Raw genomic sequence first — 16,758 nt, forward strand, 5'->3', positions numbered from 1 at the left:
ATGGCTCTCCGTATTACTCGAGTAGGTGGCCTAAAGGATAAGCTTTTGTTTGCGTAGTGTTAGCTATGATATGGGATGGTACAGCGAGTAGAAACAAATCGATGTTCTTTTCCTAAGTTTTGTAGAATTTAACATTTGTTTGTTTTTTTAGCAGCGAGCTCAAAAACCGACTGCCATGGTAAAACCTGATGTAGGCCCAATCAGGTGCTTGAGGTCAAGGCAGGTGTTTGGCGTTATTGCCACAAATGCAGTGTCAAGGCCAGCCTTTAAAGTAAGTTTTGATCTGAATCAGTTTGTCTCTTCGTTAAATGCCAGCAGTTAATTCTGATGTAATCCGTGTAGGATGTGAAACCAGCATCTGTGAAGGAAGAATGTAAGCCCACTCAATTTCACAACCAACCTGTCCCAAAGCCTGAAGCAAAGGTGAGGTTTTGATGGTTATTCATTTTTCTTGATTGTAACCCATGTGCTAGCTTTGTGGAATTCAATTTTTCCTTTTCTTTCTGAGAAACGAGCCACACGCTCAATATATGTGCAAATCCTAGATCGCAATGCTCTGGTCTATGGATGGTGTCAATTGCCAACGCAATTGGGATCATGAGAGCTTTTTAGTAACTTGTACTCTTACCCACAGGTTTTGTCTGTCCCAGCATGCCCTGTGCCCATGGAGATTGATTGTGCTCCATCAGATGACCTGTGCCAGGCCTTTTCAGATGCTCTGATTGAGGACATCCGTGACGTGGATGCAGATGACCATAGCAATCCCTCACTTTGCAGTGAATACGTCAAGGATATTTACAAATATCTACAGCAGCTTGAGGTTTGGTTTGTTTAAGATTGGGTTACTATGGTTAGAGATTTGAGTACCTGGTCTGATCTGAAGCTCTTTGACCTTATTCAGCATAAAGTGACCCTTTTTTTATGTTAACATTTTATTTCATTATTATTGTTGACGTCAACCCTTTCCTCCAGTCTGACCAGGCAGTCAGGCCAAGATATCTTGATGGCCAGGAAGTAAATGAAAGCATGCGTGCCATCCTTATTGACTGGCTTGTTCAGGTCCATATCAAATTTCAAATGCTGCCGGAGACCATGTATATGACCGTGTCAATTATCGACCGCTTTCTTCAGGTAGGATCGTCCCATTTGAGCTTGTTTCTGCTTCTGCTGCTGATGTTGTTATGTAAACAGTTTGTGCTCCTTTTGCACCTGACAGGACAAACCAGTACCAAAAAGGAAACTCCAACTTGTTGGTGTGACTGCCATGTTTATCGCCTCTAAGTATGAAGAGATGTATCCCCCCGACATCTCAGATTTTGTGTTTGTGACTGACTCGGCTTACAGTGCCGCTCAAATCAGACAGATGGAGATGGACATCCTGAGAGTCCTCGATTTCAGCATTGGACGACCACAGCCCCTTCAGTTTCTCAGAAGAGCTTCCAAGATTGGAGATGTATGTTGTAGGGGAAAGGAAATTGTGTGGTAGTCATTAATCTGTGTCTGTTAAGAACGTGTGTGTGTGGTTTGCGCATGTTTGATAGGTCACTGCTGAGCACCACGCCCTTGCTAAGTACCTAATGGAGCTCACCATCCTGGACTACGATATGGTCCACTTTCCACCTTCTCAGGTGGCAAGCGCAGCCTTCGCCCTCACACTCAAACTATACAGCTGTGGAGACTGGGTAGGTCACATGTTCTCCTGTACCCTTTCAAAAACCTACCTTTTTGGAAAGTGGCCCTGTTGAAGGTGGTTTCCCTTTCTGAAACCTGTTCTAGACTCCCACACTGCAACACTACATGGGCTATGCAGAGGACAGCCTTCTTCCAGTCATGAGGCACATTGCCAAGAATGTTGTCGCTGTGAATGAAGGGCTCACAAAGCATTTGGTAGGTAATTGGGGACTTGTGTAATTGTGAAAGTGATTGCCTGAAGCATGGTTTCATCCATAATGAGCATATGGTTAATGGAACAACTTTGAATATCCAAACACAACTTTTGTTTATACAATCTATAGCATGTAAAGAGATTGAGATTGTAAAATGGAAATTCTTGATGGACCACATGGTAAATGGTATGGGGCCTTTATGCCCAAAGTGTGCTACACTGTGTATGTGACATCGAACACTCATGGTTAATGTTTTTTTTTTTTATATATTTCATACTTTATATATCTTTCAGGCAGTGAAGAAAAAGTATTCAAGCCAGAAGATGATGAGGGCTGCCCTCAGATCACAGCTGAATTGTTCTCTTATTAAGGATCTTGCACAAGAAATCTGGAGTTGACTTGTGGCTGTCCAAAAAGCACCTTTTTAGTTGTTCAACATGCCTTCACCAGAGACCTTTTGAAGGCCCTGAAGCATTTGGTGAGTTAATCTATCTGGACTGCTATGCATTTTGACCTACTCAATCAAGTTTCTCTTAGAGCTGAAGCATGGGTACTGGGTGCTTTTTACCTAAAAGTATTTTCCTTTCTGGCTGCTTTTACAGGTGGTGAACATCCAAGCACTAGCCAGAAGCAGTTTTAAATTGTTCTTCATTCTGTTATTGAGGACTCTTTATATGCCAACTTTAATGATGCATTATGATATATTTTAACTTGTGCTCTACACCAAATGCCTTTGCACTTACATTTTGAATTGTGTACATACTATGCAGTGTAACTTTTAATAAACCTTTTACACTAAAATGTGATTAATTTAAGTCTGTGTGGTCCCAAGTCCTTTCACAAATGGCAGTTAAACTTACCCAATGGTGTGTGTGTGTGTGTACAATATTGGCACTTCTGTCAGAATGTACCAATTCTCCCAGAAAAATTGCACAATTACAAATGTTTTGGTATTCACATGTTGATTTTTATTGTTTGCATTGGAACAACGCAAAAAAGCAGAGAAGAAAAGCCAAATTTGACATTATTCCACACAACTCTCAAAATTGACTGGACAATTATTGGCACCCTTTCAAAATTGTAAGAAATAATTGTATTTCAAGCATGTAATGCTCCTTTAATCTTTATTTAAACTCACCTGTGGCAAGCTACAGATGCTGGTAATATAGAAATTACATTTGCAACCAGTAAAAATGGAGCAAACCGTTGTGTGTCTGTGTATACCACACTGAGCATGGAGAAAAGAGTGCGAAGAATTGTCTGAGGATTTGAGAACCCAAATTGTAGAAAAGCATTGACAATCTCAAGGCTACAGGTTCATCTCCAGAGATCTTAATGCTCCTGTGTCCACTGTGCGCAGTGTCAAGAAGTTTACAGCCCATGGCATTGACACTAACCTCCCTGGATGTGGAAGAACGAGAATTTGATTGCAGAATGCAACAAAAGCTTGTTTGAATGGTAGATAAAAAAACCTAGAACAACTTCCAAATAAATTCAAGCTACCCTGCAGACACAGGGTACAACGGTGTCAGCTCGCATTATCCTTCGCCATTTAAATGAAATGGGATGCTATGGTAGGGGATCCAGGAGGTCCCCACTGCTGACAGACATAAAAAGCCAGACTGGAGTTTAACAAAACTTTCTTGGGGAAGCCAAAATCATTCTGGGAGAACGTCCTGTGGACAGATGAGACCAAAGTAGAGCTTTTTGGTGAGGCAGTTTACAGACAACAAAATGAAAAAGAAAACAGGCAAATATGGTGGAGCTAGACCATGTTTTGGGGTTGCTTGGCTGCTTCTGGAACCCAATGCCTTGACTGTGTGCATAGCATCAGGAAATCTGAGGACTACCAAATCATTTTTGGGCGCCGTGTAGGGCCCAGTGTCAGAAAGTTCGGTCTCCGTCAGAGGACATGGGTCTTCCAGCAGGACAATGACCCATAGCACACTTCAAAAAGCACCCAGAAATGGTTAAGACAAAGCACTGGAGAGTTCTGAAGTGTCCGAGATGAGTCCAGATCTTACAGTAGAGAGGTGGTTACAGGAAGCAATTGATTTCAAATATTTGTATTTCTTTATTTTTAAGGATGTTCTACCCATTATTAAGTTGAGGGTGCAAATACTTTTGTCCAGTCCATTTTTGGAGTTTTGTGTGGAATAAAGTCAGATTTGGCATTATTTCTCAGATTTTTCCAATGCAAAATAAATAAGTAAACATGTGAATACAAAAGCATTTGTAATTGCAACAATTGGGAGTAGGGGTGCATTATCTGACAGAAGTGCAGGGGTGCCAATGTTTTTGTCCATGAATGTGTACACACACACACGCACACACACAGTGGTGGCCAAAATTATCAGAACACCTGATAGATCTGAAATCTTTTTTGCCTCAAACATGATTTAATTTCATAACGTTCATGAAACATGTAGATGGTTGCTCTGAACAAATATCAGATGAAGTGAATTCTACTGTTTTTATCCACTTTTAACTTTAATATTTGGTATGTCCACCTTTTGCAGCATTTAGAGCAGCACATATCTCTGGCAAAGTGTCAATATATTTCCTGAGAACTTCAATACTAATGTTATCCAATGCCTTTTGCAACTCAAGCCAAAAGATTTCCTTTGAATGTACAATAGATCTGTCCAGTTTATTTTCCAACTCGCACCAATCTGCTCAATGGGGTTGAGGTCTGTACTTTGAGGGGGCCAGTCCAGCAACTAAGTCACCTGTTCCTGAGGCTGAGATGGTACCCCACAACGTAAAACCTCTGTGTTTAACTGTTGGCAAGAGACCAATCTCTCTTATATCTCTACCGCTCCCTCCATCGAACGTACACTTTTCGCCTGTTGCCAAATTGTTCAAACTTGTACTCATCAGTCCACAACACCTTATACCAATCTTCCTTTGTCCATTTATTGTGTTCTTTTGCAAAATTCAGGCGTTTCTCTCTATTTTACTTTCAGTAATGGTTTCTTTGCTGCTTTCTGCAAACAAGTCCTTCTCCCAGTTCTTGAAGACACTGTTGCACCATTAGTCATTGTGGTGTTGATCTTGTCACGTAGTTCTCGTGAGGTCTTTCTTCGGTCCTTAAGATTGAGATTTTTGAGATGCTTCACGCTCTTTCTTTCTACCTCTCCCCTTTCCGTTTCTGGTGTAAATTGGTGGCATCATTGCGGTCTGAAGTGTACTTTACAGTGCTTGGACTGCATCTCAAGTCCTTGGCTATGCGGCGGTTACTCTAGCCAGCATCAAAAAAGGGCTTTTATTAGTGTGCTTGCCCGAAGGGAAGCACACTATTGTTCTTCGTTTTTTACTATTTTTTTTATTCTAGTAGTTTTTCTTGCAGCTAACTACTCCTCGCCCGATTGAGATAGAGACGCCGTTCAAACACCAAAACGTCCGGCCCGATCCGGTGCAAGCTGCTATGAGCTTTAAGCTATAAGCTTTTCGTGGCGGTACTCCTTGCCACTCCTTTTTTATTCCTCTTTTTCCATCACCTTTATTCTCCATAGACTTGCATGGCAGAACTTTGAGGCATTATGACATCATAATAGGCTCATTAAACTGGCTTGCACCTGTGATTCACTGACAACTCTCACTGACACCTGCGCACGGTTCCTCTTCTCTCTCTGTCCCTCTCCATTCAACTGTATAACTAGGAATAGTAAGAGACACCTTCCATACCAGGGCTCTACTCACTCATGCATACTCACTCATGTTTACTCACTCGTGCATACTCACTCATGCATACTCACTCGTGCATACTCACTCATGCATACTTACTCATGCATACTCACTCATGTTTACTCACTCATGTTTACTCACTCATGCGTACTCACTCATGCGTACTCACTCATGTTTACTCACTCATGCATACTCACTCATGCATACTCACTCATGTTTACTCACTCGTGCATACTCACTCATGTTTACTCACTCATGCATACTCACTCATGCATACTCACTCATGCATACTCACTCATGCATACTCACTCGTGCATACTCACTCATGTTTACTCACTCATGCATACTCACTCATGCATACTCACTCATGCTTACTCATTTGTGCATACTCATTTGTGACACCTGCCCCAATTCCAAGGCACTTGTTCTCTCGGTCATGGCCGCAACAGAGCAAGCACACTCTCGCAGTTCGTTCACGAAACGCATTCTAGTTTGAACCCGTTGCTCACTCGTTAGCTCCTTCTTCACCTTAGCCATGTTTAAAGAGCAACATGTGCTTCAAGACTACTTTTAGAGGCTTTGAATTTATACCAATTGGTGGTGTTGCCTCAGTGACAAAACCCTGATGTTACCAATCACTTAATGAGCAGGATAGGCCTCGTAGATTCAAAAGAATCACACAGCTGTGTCCTGTACTCTTGCATCACACACCGGTCACACGTACGCGTTGGAATGCGTTGATGCGTCAGGGTTAACGGATCCCCATTCACTTTGAATGGGGTGACGTCATTCTTTTGCCGAACTGAACGGAGCCACAATTCAGTTCGGCAAAGGATGACGACACTTGTCTGGGAATTCCCCGCCACCTTCACTGCATTTCATTTGCTCAGTTAGTCTGGCGAACTACGCAATGGCGGTCCACTTCAGTCACGTAATTGGACACTCCTTTAACCAATCAGACCAACGATACAGGTGACGTACTTTGCATCCCGTTTTCAATTTAATCATTGAGAGCGTTTAGATGCACACAATAAAAACCGATTATTATCGGGTTTTGTAGTTAGACTATCTGGTTATTCTAGTGCTCATGTAAACGGAATAAACTGATATTCGTTATAGGTTTTTGAATAATCCGTTTAACACACCTATTCTGTTACGTAGTCGGGGTTAGTTTGAATCCGCCAATGGCGCGTAAGGTAGCCAATAGCCAGTTTGTGATTGGCTCCAAGGATCCTTACAATGCTGAACTAAGTTAGTATAGCCGCCTCGCCAGACTGAGTTTGAAGGCAAAATCAAATCGGCCGGAAAAAGAGGGGGGGACTTCCCAGACAATGACGACGCCCCATTCAAAGTGAATGGGGATCTGTTAACCCTGACGCATCAACGCATTCTAACGCGTACGTGTGACCGGTGTGTTATCATCAATTTAACAGCAATCACACCTTCTACCACATAAGTTATCAAGCTAATTTGTTTTATATGGTACATATACTCATTCTACAACATTATTTGTTTAAACTTCTCATACAATTGTCTTGGTTTCCTTTTGCTTGGGTGAGCTATTCAATGGGCACAGTGTAATATTCCCTCCATACAGCATCACATAAGCAATCTGAAAGGGTGGGGGTGGTTGACCCTCCCAAGAAGGGAAAATCATTGGGTGGGTGAAAACATTTGAAAAGGAGAATACTTTTGCACTCAGAATAAGAGGAGGTCTGCTCAGGTGCATAACACCTCAGTTGCAGTGAAGAGGTAAACGTTTGTTGGTCCATGCACTGAATAAACTGTATGTCTAGTTGCTATATAATGAGCAAGCTGAAACGTTTGCTTTTAAGTGTAAATGAAGTTCTGGGTATATTTTACAGAAGAAAAAGTTGGAATCCCCCACCCCTCACCAATTAACATTGCATAATGTACACTGAACTGTGTTAAAAATGTTATGCAGTTGGAATCCCCCACCCCTCACCAATTAAAATTGCATAATTTACACTGAACTGTGTTAAAAATGTTATGCAGAGACTATTTGCAGTGACTTTGTGGGTGCAAAATCTACAGGAAAAGCTCATTACATCATGTCATCAATATATGCAGTACATGTGTGGATGGATGACTGAGGGACACATTAACACAACATTTCAAAGTTTGCAAACCAAATGTTACAGTAGCCGATATTAGGCAATGGTCTTATGTGAACTAACAAACTATCTGTAATACACATATAAATAATTGAAACTTCAGCTACCCCTTTGTGTCTGGCTAAAGCAATGTATGATCATCATGTGCAGGCCATGCAGTTAGTATATTACAGTAAAATAGCAGTGACTTGTGAATTGCGCAATAATGATCCAGTGAATTTGTGTTTGAGAATGTTTGAGAATGATAGTGCATAGAATTGTAATTTTGCAGACTTCAGCCTGTTTCAAAAAATAGTGTTCAGTGTGTTGATGACTGAATTTAAATGAGAAGGATATGACTTTTAAGGGCTCTGCAAATTATATATAGTTGTCATGCTAAAGAGGCTGAAACACTGATGGCAGATTGAAGTTTACTTATTGTATGTCTACATTAAACACAAGCCTATATAATCACACACGATCTCCCCCCACAATCAGGTGACATGCTTCGTTTCAGTAATGTTCCTGTCCTGTCAGAATTCATGTTGTCAAACAATCTGATTATACACTTCTTCTTGTGAGTAAAATGAGAAGATTTAACAAGTTAATACATCTACACTTTTATTATCAAATACGGATGACAGCAAAATTAGGTTACTTTTGGTTCAACCTCTCACAGCTGTTCTACATCTCTGTCACATGATTACCAGTCGTCGTAGGAACGCATTCCAATCAACTGTGGTTCGACCAATCAGATTGTAGAAAGATTTAGAATGCGACGAATCACGAGCGAGCGAGCGACAATTTAAACCCATTGGATAGGAAGTGGGATACTGTGTGTTTGCCCTGCTGAAGCAAGTCTGAATTCTCAGTCTAACGCAACTTTCATCCGAAAATGGCTCTCCGCATTACAAGAGTAAGTCTTTTTTTTGTCTTTAATACGTCCCTTAGCGATGTTCTTTGTAAGTTAATTGCATAATACTTTGTTGAGACAAAGAGTGCTTTAAATTCTTGCGTGTTCAACTGGTTGGCTGGCAGACTATATAACTAGATAGCTTGGGAAACCTTATGGCGTTTTGATACTTAGCTAGCTAAGTAGTATATTCTCTTTATGTTGACTGATTTGCGGATTAAAGGAGACTTTTTCTGAAAATAATGAAATACTGTTTCACACTTTCTGTTTCTAGAGTTCTCGTCAGGTTGGCGAAAACGCCAATGCCCTAGCTGGCAAGGCCGCAGTGATCAGTAAGCCTGGACTGAGGTCGAGAGCAGCGCTTGGGGAAATCGGTAATAACGTTGCTGTGTGTCGGCCGACTCTGAAGAAGGTAATAACTAGTGAGCTCTTGATTATTCAAGTGTTTGTAGTAATTTGTTTTATTAGTAATTAACATTGTCCGTTCAAAATGACCCTAGGATGCCAAGGCAGAACCTGCCAAGCTGGTTGAGAAAAAGCCTTCAAAGCTGGAGAAGGTACCCGAAGCTGAACCCAAAATGGTCTCGAAGGTACCCGAAGCTGAACCCAAAATGGTCTCGAAGGTTGAAGCCGAGCCTAAAGTGAGTTTTTCTTTCAAGCACATAATGCTCTTCATCTTCAGATATTCGTTCATTTTAATGAAATGGTTACATGGCCTTTCTTTAGGCATATTCCCATGAATGTAAAGGGTTGACAATGTAACATGCATCTGTAGCAGTATACATTTTAAATAACTTATGTTCCGAGTTTAAAACTGGCTCCCTTATGTTTTGTTATCGAAACCGGATATTCTGTTTCTTTTTGAATCTTGCATTGCCTCATGTGAGTACCCTGGTGGTTGGGAGTAGTACTGTACATGGGCTTTTCAAATGACCTCCCACACATACAATCACTTAAAAATTACGTCATTGTGACTGGAAAAGTAATGCAGTTAGACAAAAAAATGCTTGCTGTATGAACAGACAATTTGACATCATGAATATGAGCTGAACTCACCTTGACAAGCTTACACTCAATCAGTGCTTAAGTAGTTGGTGTAGTCTGATGTTGCCTAAGTTTGTTCACTAGTTTTAGATGAATAGAAGTTATTCTGGAATAGGGAAATGTGTTCATTAAATGGGCATTGAAGTATCAATCTAATGTGAGTAGCATCTTGCCCTGGTTTGTTTACTCAGTCACTTTTTCTTGCTGGCAAATCTAGCAAATTTTTCAATGCTCGTGCAACTGATGTGAAATAAATTTGGATTAATCACAAAGCAAGTAACTTTAAATTGCTTTGGTCCTCATATTTAGCAACATTGGTGTCCCCCTTCTACTCAGCTCCTGAGCTAAATCTACACAACAGTCCATTGTTATGCATAGTGTGCACTCTGAATACCCTTACATTTCTTCAGATGGAGATTAATGGGATGAGGGGGTTGACCAGTTCTCATGGTATGTTTGGCTCAATCAGGGGTATACTGTACTGTAACTACAGTTGTGAAGACTGTATGGTTCATACTGGTGAATACCACATGGACGTGGTCTATTCTCTCGCTCAAGTTCTTGCATCCTGGAGGCTGTCAACTTGGCTTGATGGAGCTTATCTAGTTATAGCCTTGTTCATATCCTTAACTTGCAGACTAGGCATGTGTTTCCATGTTTTGACAAAATATCTGTTAAGTGTGTCCTTTTTGCCCTCTGGCAGAAGGGGCAAACTCCTTTAGCTATTTGCACTATCCTTTGCCACAGAAGAGGGAATGCAACAATATGTTCCATGTTTCAGATTCTGTCTGCCCCTACATCCCCTGTACCCATGGAGACCTCTGGTTGTGCATCAGATGACCTGTGCCAGGCCTTCTCAGATGCTCTGATCGAGGACATTAAGGATGTTGATGCTGATGACTATGACAATCCCATGCTGTGCAGCGAGTATGTTAAGGACATCTACAAGTACCTGAGGCAATTGGAGGTTTGTGTGTTCGATGGCCTTAGGGCTTAACTTCTGACTTGGGTTTTTTTTCTTTTTTTTTTGTGCTCCAGCTGAATTGTTATCTTTCTTTTTTTAAGACTGAACAAGCAGTGAAGCCCAGTTATCTTGAAGGCCGGGAGGTCACAGGGAACATGCGAGCCATTCTTATCGACTGGCTGGTTCAGGTTCAGATTAAGTTTAGGCTGCTGCAGGAGACCATGTACATGACTGTTGCCATCATCGATCGCTACCTCCAGGTATGTACCACCACGCATATTACAATGTCTGCCTCTAATAGTTCCATGGCTGCACCTGACCCCTTCTGTCTTACAGGACAATCCAGTCCCCAAGAAGCAGCTCCAGCTTGTTGGTGTCACATCCATGTTCGTCGCCTCCAAATACGAGGAGATGTACCCTCCAGAGATTGCTGACTTCGCTTATGTGACTGACCGTGCTTACACCACTGCTCAGATCAGAGACATGGAGATGAAGATCCTGCGGTCCCTTGACTTCAACTTTGGCCGCCCGCTGCCTCTTCAGTTTCTCCGAAGAGCCTCAAAGATTGGAGAGGTATGTTTGCCACCTACACAAACTGCTTATTTATTTCAATTTAGGCACATCTGACTTCTTTTCTTATGTCACCTATATTTATAGGTCACCGCAGAGCATCACACTTTGGCCAAGTACTTGGTTGAGCTCACAATGGCAGACTACGAGATGGTCCACTTTGCACCCTCCCAGGTGGCTAGTGCTGCCTTTGCCCTCACACTCAAAGTCTACAACTGTGGCGAATGGGTAGGTTACCGACAGTGGCTGCATATTTCAGATCTTGGGTTTCAAGACACTGTCTCGCGTTGATGGCAAAAAGTGACCAGTCTTAAGATGCAGTGAACTCTTCTGCTTGGATCCCTGAATTTCATTTCAAGCACCTGTCATGAGCGAGTAGATGTGACTATGCCTTTTGCTAAGCTCTGACTTATGCTCAACCCTCTTGTTCCAGACTCCCACCCTACAACACTACATGGGATACGAGGAGGAAAGCTTGGTTCCGGTCATGAGGCACATTGCCAAGAATGTCCTCAAGGTGAATGATGGCCTCACAAAGCATTTGGTAAGTGAACACTGCACTCACTTGTGAAGTCTTGTGCTGACATAGAAGTGAATCAATTGACAAACCAATTTAGTTGTTCTAATATCCCTCTTCAGCAAAATCTCATCTCTATTTGCTTGTTTGCTTCATAGGCTGTGAAGAACAAATACTCCAGTCAGAAACAGATGAGGATTGCCCTCATTTCTCAGTTGAAGTCTTCCATCATCAAGAACCTTGCCAAAGAGATCTCTTCGTGAGATGCAGGACCTGGGCACAATGTGCTAACTGTACAAAGTGTAACTAGATTTCATGTTTTTAAACCATTTTACTGAAGTTCAATCTGACTGCCCTCATTATGCAAACAGTGTTCACTACTGTCAATGTTCAGATTTGTGTTTTTAATAAAGTTTTTAAATCTCAATGTTCTGCCTTTTGTGTGAATTGGTGGGGCATCTGACAACTGGGGGTTGGTGGCCTGATTTGGTTTAAAGCAGGAGTAAGGAGTTTGTTTTTTCTTGACTACTTAGCTAATGACAGTCTTTGCAAAAGTTTTTGCTTGCTTTTTAATAATTAATGTAATATTGGCACGGTGGCTCAGGTGCTTGCACTGCCGCCTCACAGCAAGAAGGGGTCATGGGTTAGCTTCCCGCTTGGGGCGCTATTGGCTTTGGGGTGCAGGGCCTCCCCAGACCTTCAGTGCTCAGGTTGGCTATCTCCCAGGCCTTTCTGTGTAGTTTGCATGTTCTCTCTGTTCACAAGGGGCTTCCTCCAAGAGCCCCAACAAACATGCAAAAGAACAGAATGCATGTCCATCCCAAGATGGACAGGTCACTTAATTTGGTCTCGGTGCTTACAAGCTGCCCACTGCTCCTGGGGGATCCTAGAGGAAGGACAGTACAGGATGGGGGGGGGAGATTTGTCCATGTTCTGTGTCTCCTCCATATATGCATTGCACGTGTGTGCTGTGTGCCATTCAAATTTACTTATTAAATACAATTATTGTTTTTTTTTTTAAACTTTTATTTTTATATGGATTTTCCAACAATGATACACAAAAAATATGCAAACAAACCATACAAATCAAGACAACACTCACACAAAACACAAGGATCAAAACAAGACACAAAAAAAAAAAACACACAAAGCTTATAGGTCCTTCCATTCAGTCACAATGCAACAATTCTGTCTTATTCAGATGTCATTACTATGAATAGTAGTGGTATCACCCTCATCCCTTCTGTAATAATTCCATTTCTCCCATTTTCCTTCAAACTGATCAACCTGCATTCTCAGGGTATGTGTAAATCTCTCCATGTCGTAGATCTCCTCCACAATACTCAGCCACTGTTCTTTAGTAGGGGGGTCTACTTTATACCAGGCCCTTGTAATTGCCTTCCTGCTAGCCAATAATAGTACTAAATACAATTATTGTTTAACTAACTTGCTAGTATGCTAACTGGTATATTATACTTGTCCATCATGGTTTGAAAATTTGTGCCAAGGAGCAAAGCAGTATGGCTATTTTTAAAAAGCACTCTGCATTATGTTTATGAGGCTGTTCTGATTGTCAGCAATGTGAATTTGGTTTCATATAATGTGGAGAAGCTTATGATTTGTGATCAATGTTCTTTGGACAGTTGAAACTACCAGTCTTGTACTTCCTTCTCTGGCCAGTAAGTGTCACTCTTGAGCTATCTGTTTTTGCACTCTTGGTAAATGATTATCTGCAGTCAAGGCTCTGGGGGCAGGTCTTAATTTTTTTCACTGCGCTCTTTAAATTCAGTCCTTAGCTAATACCACTGCTTGCACTTTTCTCTAGCAACTAAGGTGCTGGGGACCACCAGGTTTCCTGTATTTTGGGTGCAAATGTGAATTGTGCAAAAGTCAATTGTATGTGCCATGTCATCATGCTACTAGATTTTCACAGAAAGGGCATTTGAGATGGTGAGCTTATGTTGAATTTTCTAATGGATTTTCCCATTTCTGTCGGAGACCACTGTTTATTTTCATAGACCTATGTGTATTATTGTTGCTTCCCATGTTTTATTATTCTTACTTTTTAGTCTTGGCGCATGTGTGGACTTATTTTCGCTACAGTCCACAAGATGCTCAGAGCAAACTTTTGAAGGAGCAGATGTCAACAAATCCTGGACAGTATTATCAGAATCCGTGTGTTTGCAATGCCGAAACCAATTACATGAGTACAATTTTGAGTTGAACACTGTGGTGCGAGGGAGGGGCACTCCAAGTTTTTTTTTTTTTTAAACATCCAAGGTCTTGATGGATGGAAAGGAAGTGAAACCCCATGGGAAAAAAACACACAAGCTGTCCGTTCAGACCACCATCTGGCTTCCTTGAGCAGATGATGTGGTCTTTTAGCTACCATCACGCTGGCCAGCAAATATCTTCAGATAGACCTTTGTGCTGCATCCTAAGCTTTCAGTAAATAATTGGACAGCCAGACATACCTTGCAGAAATGTGATGGCTGGATGGTCACTTATCTTTTCATCGCTTGTTTTTGTTTGTTTATATGTTATATATGTTTATATAACGATTCCCTTGAAGAAAAACGCATTTCAGATTTCACTTAACAGTTGAGTTTGTCCTTCAGATTGAACACCTATGCAAAATCCTTAAGGACAACATTTTCCTCTTGCCTATTAAGCAATTTAACCTCTTTACCGAATCTATTATTTTCATTACATTTACAGTACAAATTAGCTTCCCCCCCACTCTTTCTTCTGTCTGTGGAGAGTACAATTTAACTTCTCAGCTCCACTCTGGAGTTCTCCACAGGGACTAATGATAATTAGTCTCAGTTCCTCGAGAAGGCTGTGCTTTTAAAACCCCGGCTCATGCTGAGTGTTCGTGCTTGAAGGCTGAGGTCATGGCTAGGCAGCCAGATCACTTTACAAGTCGGATTCCTCCTGAAGAACACTGCTTTGCGAGAACGTGGGCCCACACTTGACGGGATCTCAACTCCTGAGCTCCCAAATTCACAATGGTGCTCTGCTGAGTGTCCCTGATGGATGGAGACAGGATTGAAATCAGTCACTGGCCACAAAATACTGTAGAGACACGGAGATGGTAGACAAAACTACTGTGGATAGTCTGTTGGGCATCACTGCCTTATTCAGGCTGTCTTTTTTTAGTCCGTAAGGTTAATATTTTCATACCTGAGCTCGCAAAAGCCAATGTGCCAAAGATAACTTTTGACAATGTGCATTTGCACCTTGTTCTCCATCCTTCATTTCATTCAGCTCTACGGAGGAGTCACAGCCCCCAACCCTCAGTTAATTTGATTATCAGCGAGAAATAGAATTTCACGGAGGCCCCGACATTTTATCTCTCCCAAAAACAATAGAGCCAGTCACCCCACTGATTATGTGAGTGATGGATATTTTGAACTCACTCTCTGCGTGTCTGTGTCCATGATTCAATAATCCCCCCCTTCCCCAAAAAAAGGGCAACGCGCGGCTCGTTGACACAACCCAAGGGGTGCTAATAGGTTCACAGCTGGCAGCCAAGGCTGGATTCTCCAGGCGCAGAGCGGTGAGGATAAATAAACACAAGAGGCATTCATTTTCAAAATTTATAGATTTTCAAATAAAAGCCCAATGTGCTTCCTGAACTTTACAGATCTCTGCTGTTCAATGGCACATGAAGGGCGAAGAAAGGCTGCTATTGTGGTCCTTGACAGTGTTCGCTCCTCCAACCAGGTGTGAAAAGGCTACAGCGTGCGGGGCTGTGGTTCATTCCAATTAACCAAGCAGAACCTTTCCCCCTCAGACTGGGTGACCTCTCTCTCTGTCAGAGCTGAAACATGGAGGCCCCCTTTTTGCCGTATCCTCCTGCTAGTCCAGCCACCTCGCCTCACTGATAATACTGTTGCACAATAACTTAAGGCTCTGATTTTTCTCTCTCCCTCTCCCTCTTTGCAGCACAGCCATACAAGTAAGTTACTGAAAGGTGAAACAGTTCCCCAGGGGCATTGCTTGGAGTCTGAAATGATTTGACGCTGTGTCATGGCTTTATCCATTTGGCAATGTTTTTGCCTGATATTTTATGTCACATGCACTTGTGGATGTCTGCGGGTCAGGCTGGTCTGCCAAGACAAATCTCCGTACTGCAAACCTGGGTTAAAAGACTTCTGAGTTGGAGAGCTCTGTCGATATTTCTTACTTGGAGTACCATATATATTTACTGACTTGAAGATAATTTTAAAAGTCTCTATCCTCTGGGTTGTTTCAACACTTTCAAGATGTGTAAAAGAAAAGTGTGACTATATAAGACAAACACAACACATCATAAATTGACTTAAGTGACATAGGCATATAGCCTTGCTTAAGAAAAGCATCAACAACATGCCATCGGCTTTGTACACATTTATTGAGTTACAATAAGGATACATCTGCATGTTCTTCCCTGTATTATGCCTCTGAGTAGTATATGGAGGTAAGAGACAAGCCTCTAAATACTTGCCAAGCCATCTGGAAGAGTGTTGTCATGTTCTCTGATTCATTTCAAGGGAGATACACCACCATTGGTGTGGGTTGTAATTAAGGGTTATTGAGGGCTACCAACATGACGTATACATGCAGACTAACAAAGCATTTTCGTTTTTGTAAGATATAACAGTATATCCTGCCTGCGTACATGACAAAGTTGCAGCTGTGACCACCGTGAGGTCACCATAATCTTCCAAATGGTAATCTTAAAACGGTAACAAAGGAAAGATCCACACCCTGGCAATTGTCACCTCAGGTCAGGAAGCAAACTGGGGTGTGAGCTACTGCAACCAATTATGGTATGGGAGTGGGGGTGGGTCAGTGAGAATCAACTCAGGCAAAGGGTCAGAGGAACTAATAATACAGAACAACAGAAGGTCCCCTGACCTGAGTGCATTAGAAGCCTATTTAATTTATATTAAGGGCCTATTTAATTTATATTAAGGGCCTATAGAAAGTATCTTTAACAGTATGTCGCTAGTGTTTGAGACACCCGCTGTTCAGACCTCCCCCGCTGAATCTGGAGTATGTTCCATGTGCTTTGTTAC

The 16,758-nt window shown here is 41.8% G+C and overlaps 2 protein-coding genes across 2 annotated transcripts; both read left to right on the plus strand.

The window, feature by feature from the left end:
• LOC308371877 (G2/mitotic-specific cyclin-B1-like) lies at positions 1-2,284 on the plus strand (the record flags this gene model as incomplete). Its single annotated transcript, XM_080846906.1, has 9 exons — positions 1-21; positions 152-271; positions 343-423; positions 635-820; positions 973-1,131; positions 1,217-1,453; positions 1,542-1,682; positions 1,777-1,887; positions 2,180-2,284. The coding sequence occupies 9 exons, from the start codon at positions 1-3 to the stop codon at positions 2,282-2,284; spliced, it is 1,161 nt and encodes a 386-aa protein (XP_080703032.1).
• A 6,298-nt stretch (positions 2,285-8,582) lies between these two features.
• On the plus strand, positions 8,583-11,958 carry LOC308371876 (G2/mitotic-specific cyclin-B1-like; the record flags this gene model as incomplete). The annotated part of the gene is made up of 9 exons (XM_080846905.1): positions 8,583-8,603; positions 8,875-9,012; positions 9,101-9,241; positions 10,426-10,611; positions 10,710-10,868; positions 10,945-11,181; positions 11,266-11,406; positions 11,612-11,722; positions 11,854-11,958. 9 exons carry the CDS (start codon positions 8,583-8,585, stop codon positions 11,956-11,958), a joined length of 1,239 nt encoding a protein of 412 aa, XP_080703031.1.
• Between the last annotated feature and the right edge of the window lie 4,800 nt (positions 11,959-16,758).

The sequence above is a fragment of the Sprattus sprattus genome, assembly GCF_963457725.1.
Source record: "Sprattus sprattus genome assembly, chromosome: 11".
Taxonomy (NCBI): domain Eukaryota; kingdom Metazoa; phylum Chordata; class Actinopteri; order Clupeiformes; family Clupeidae; genus Sprattus; species Sprattus sprattus.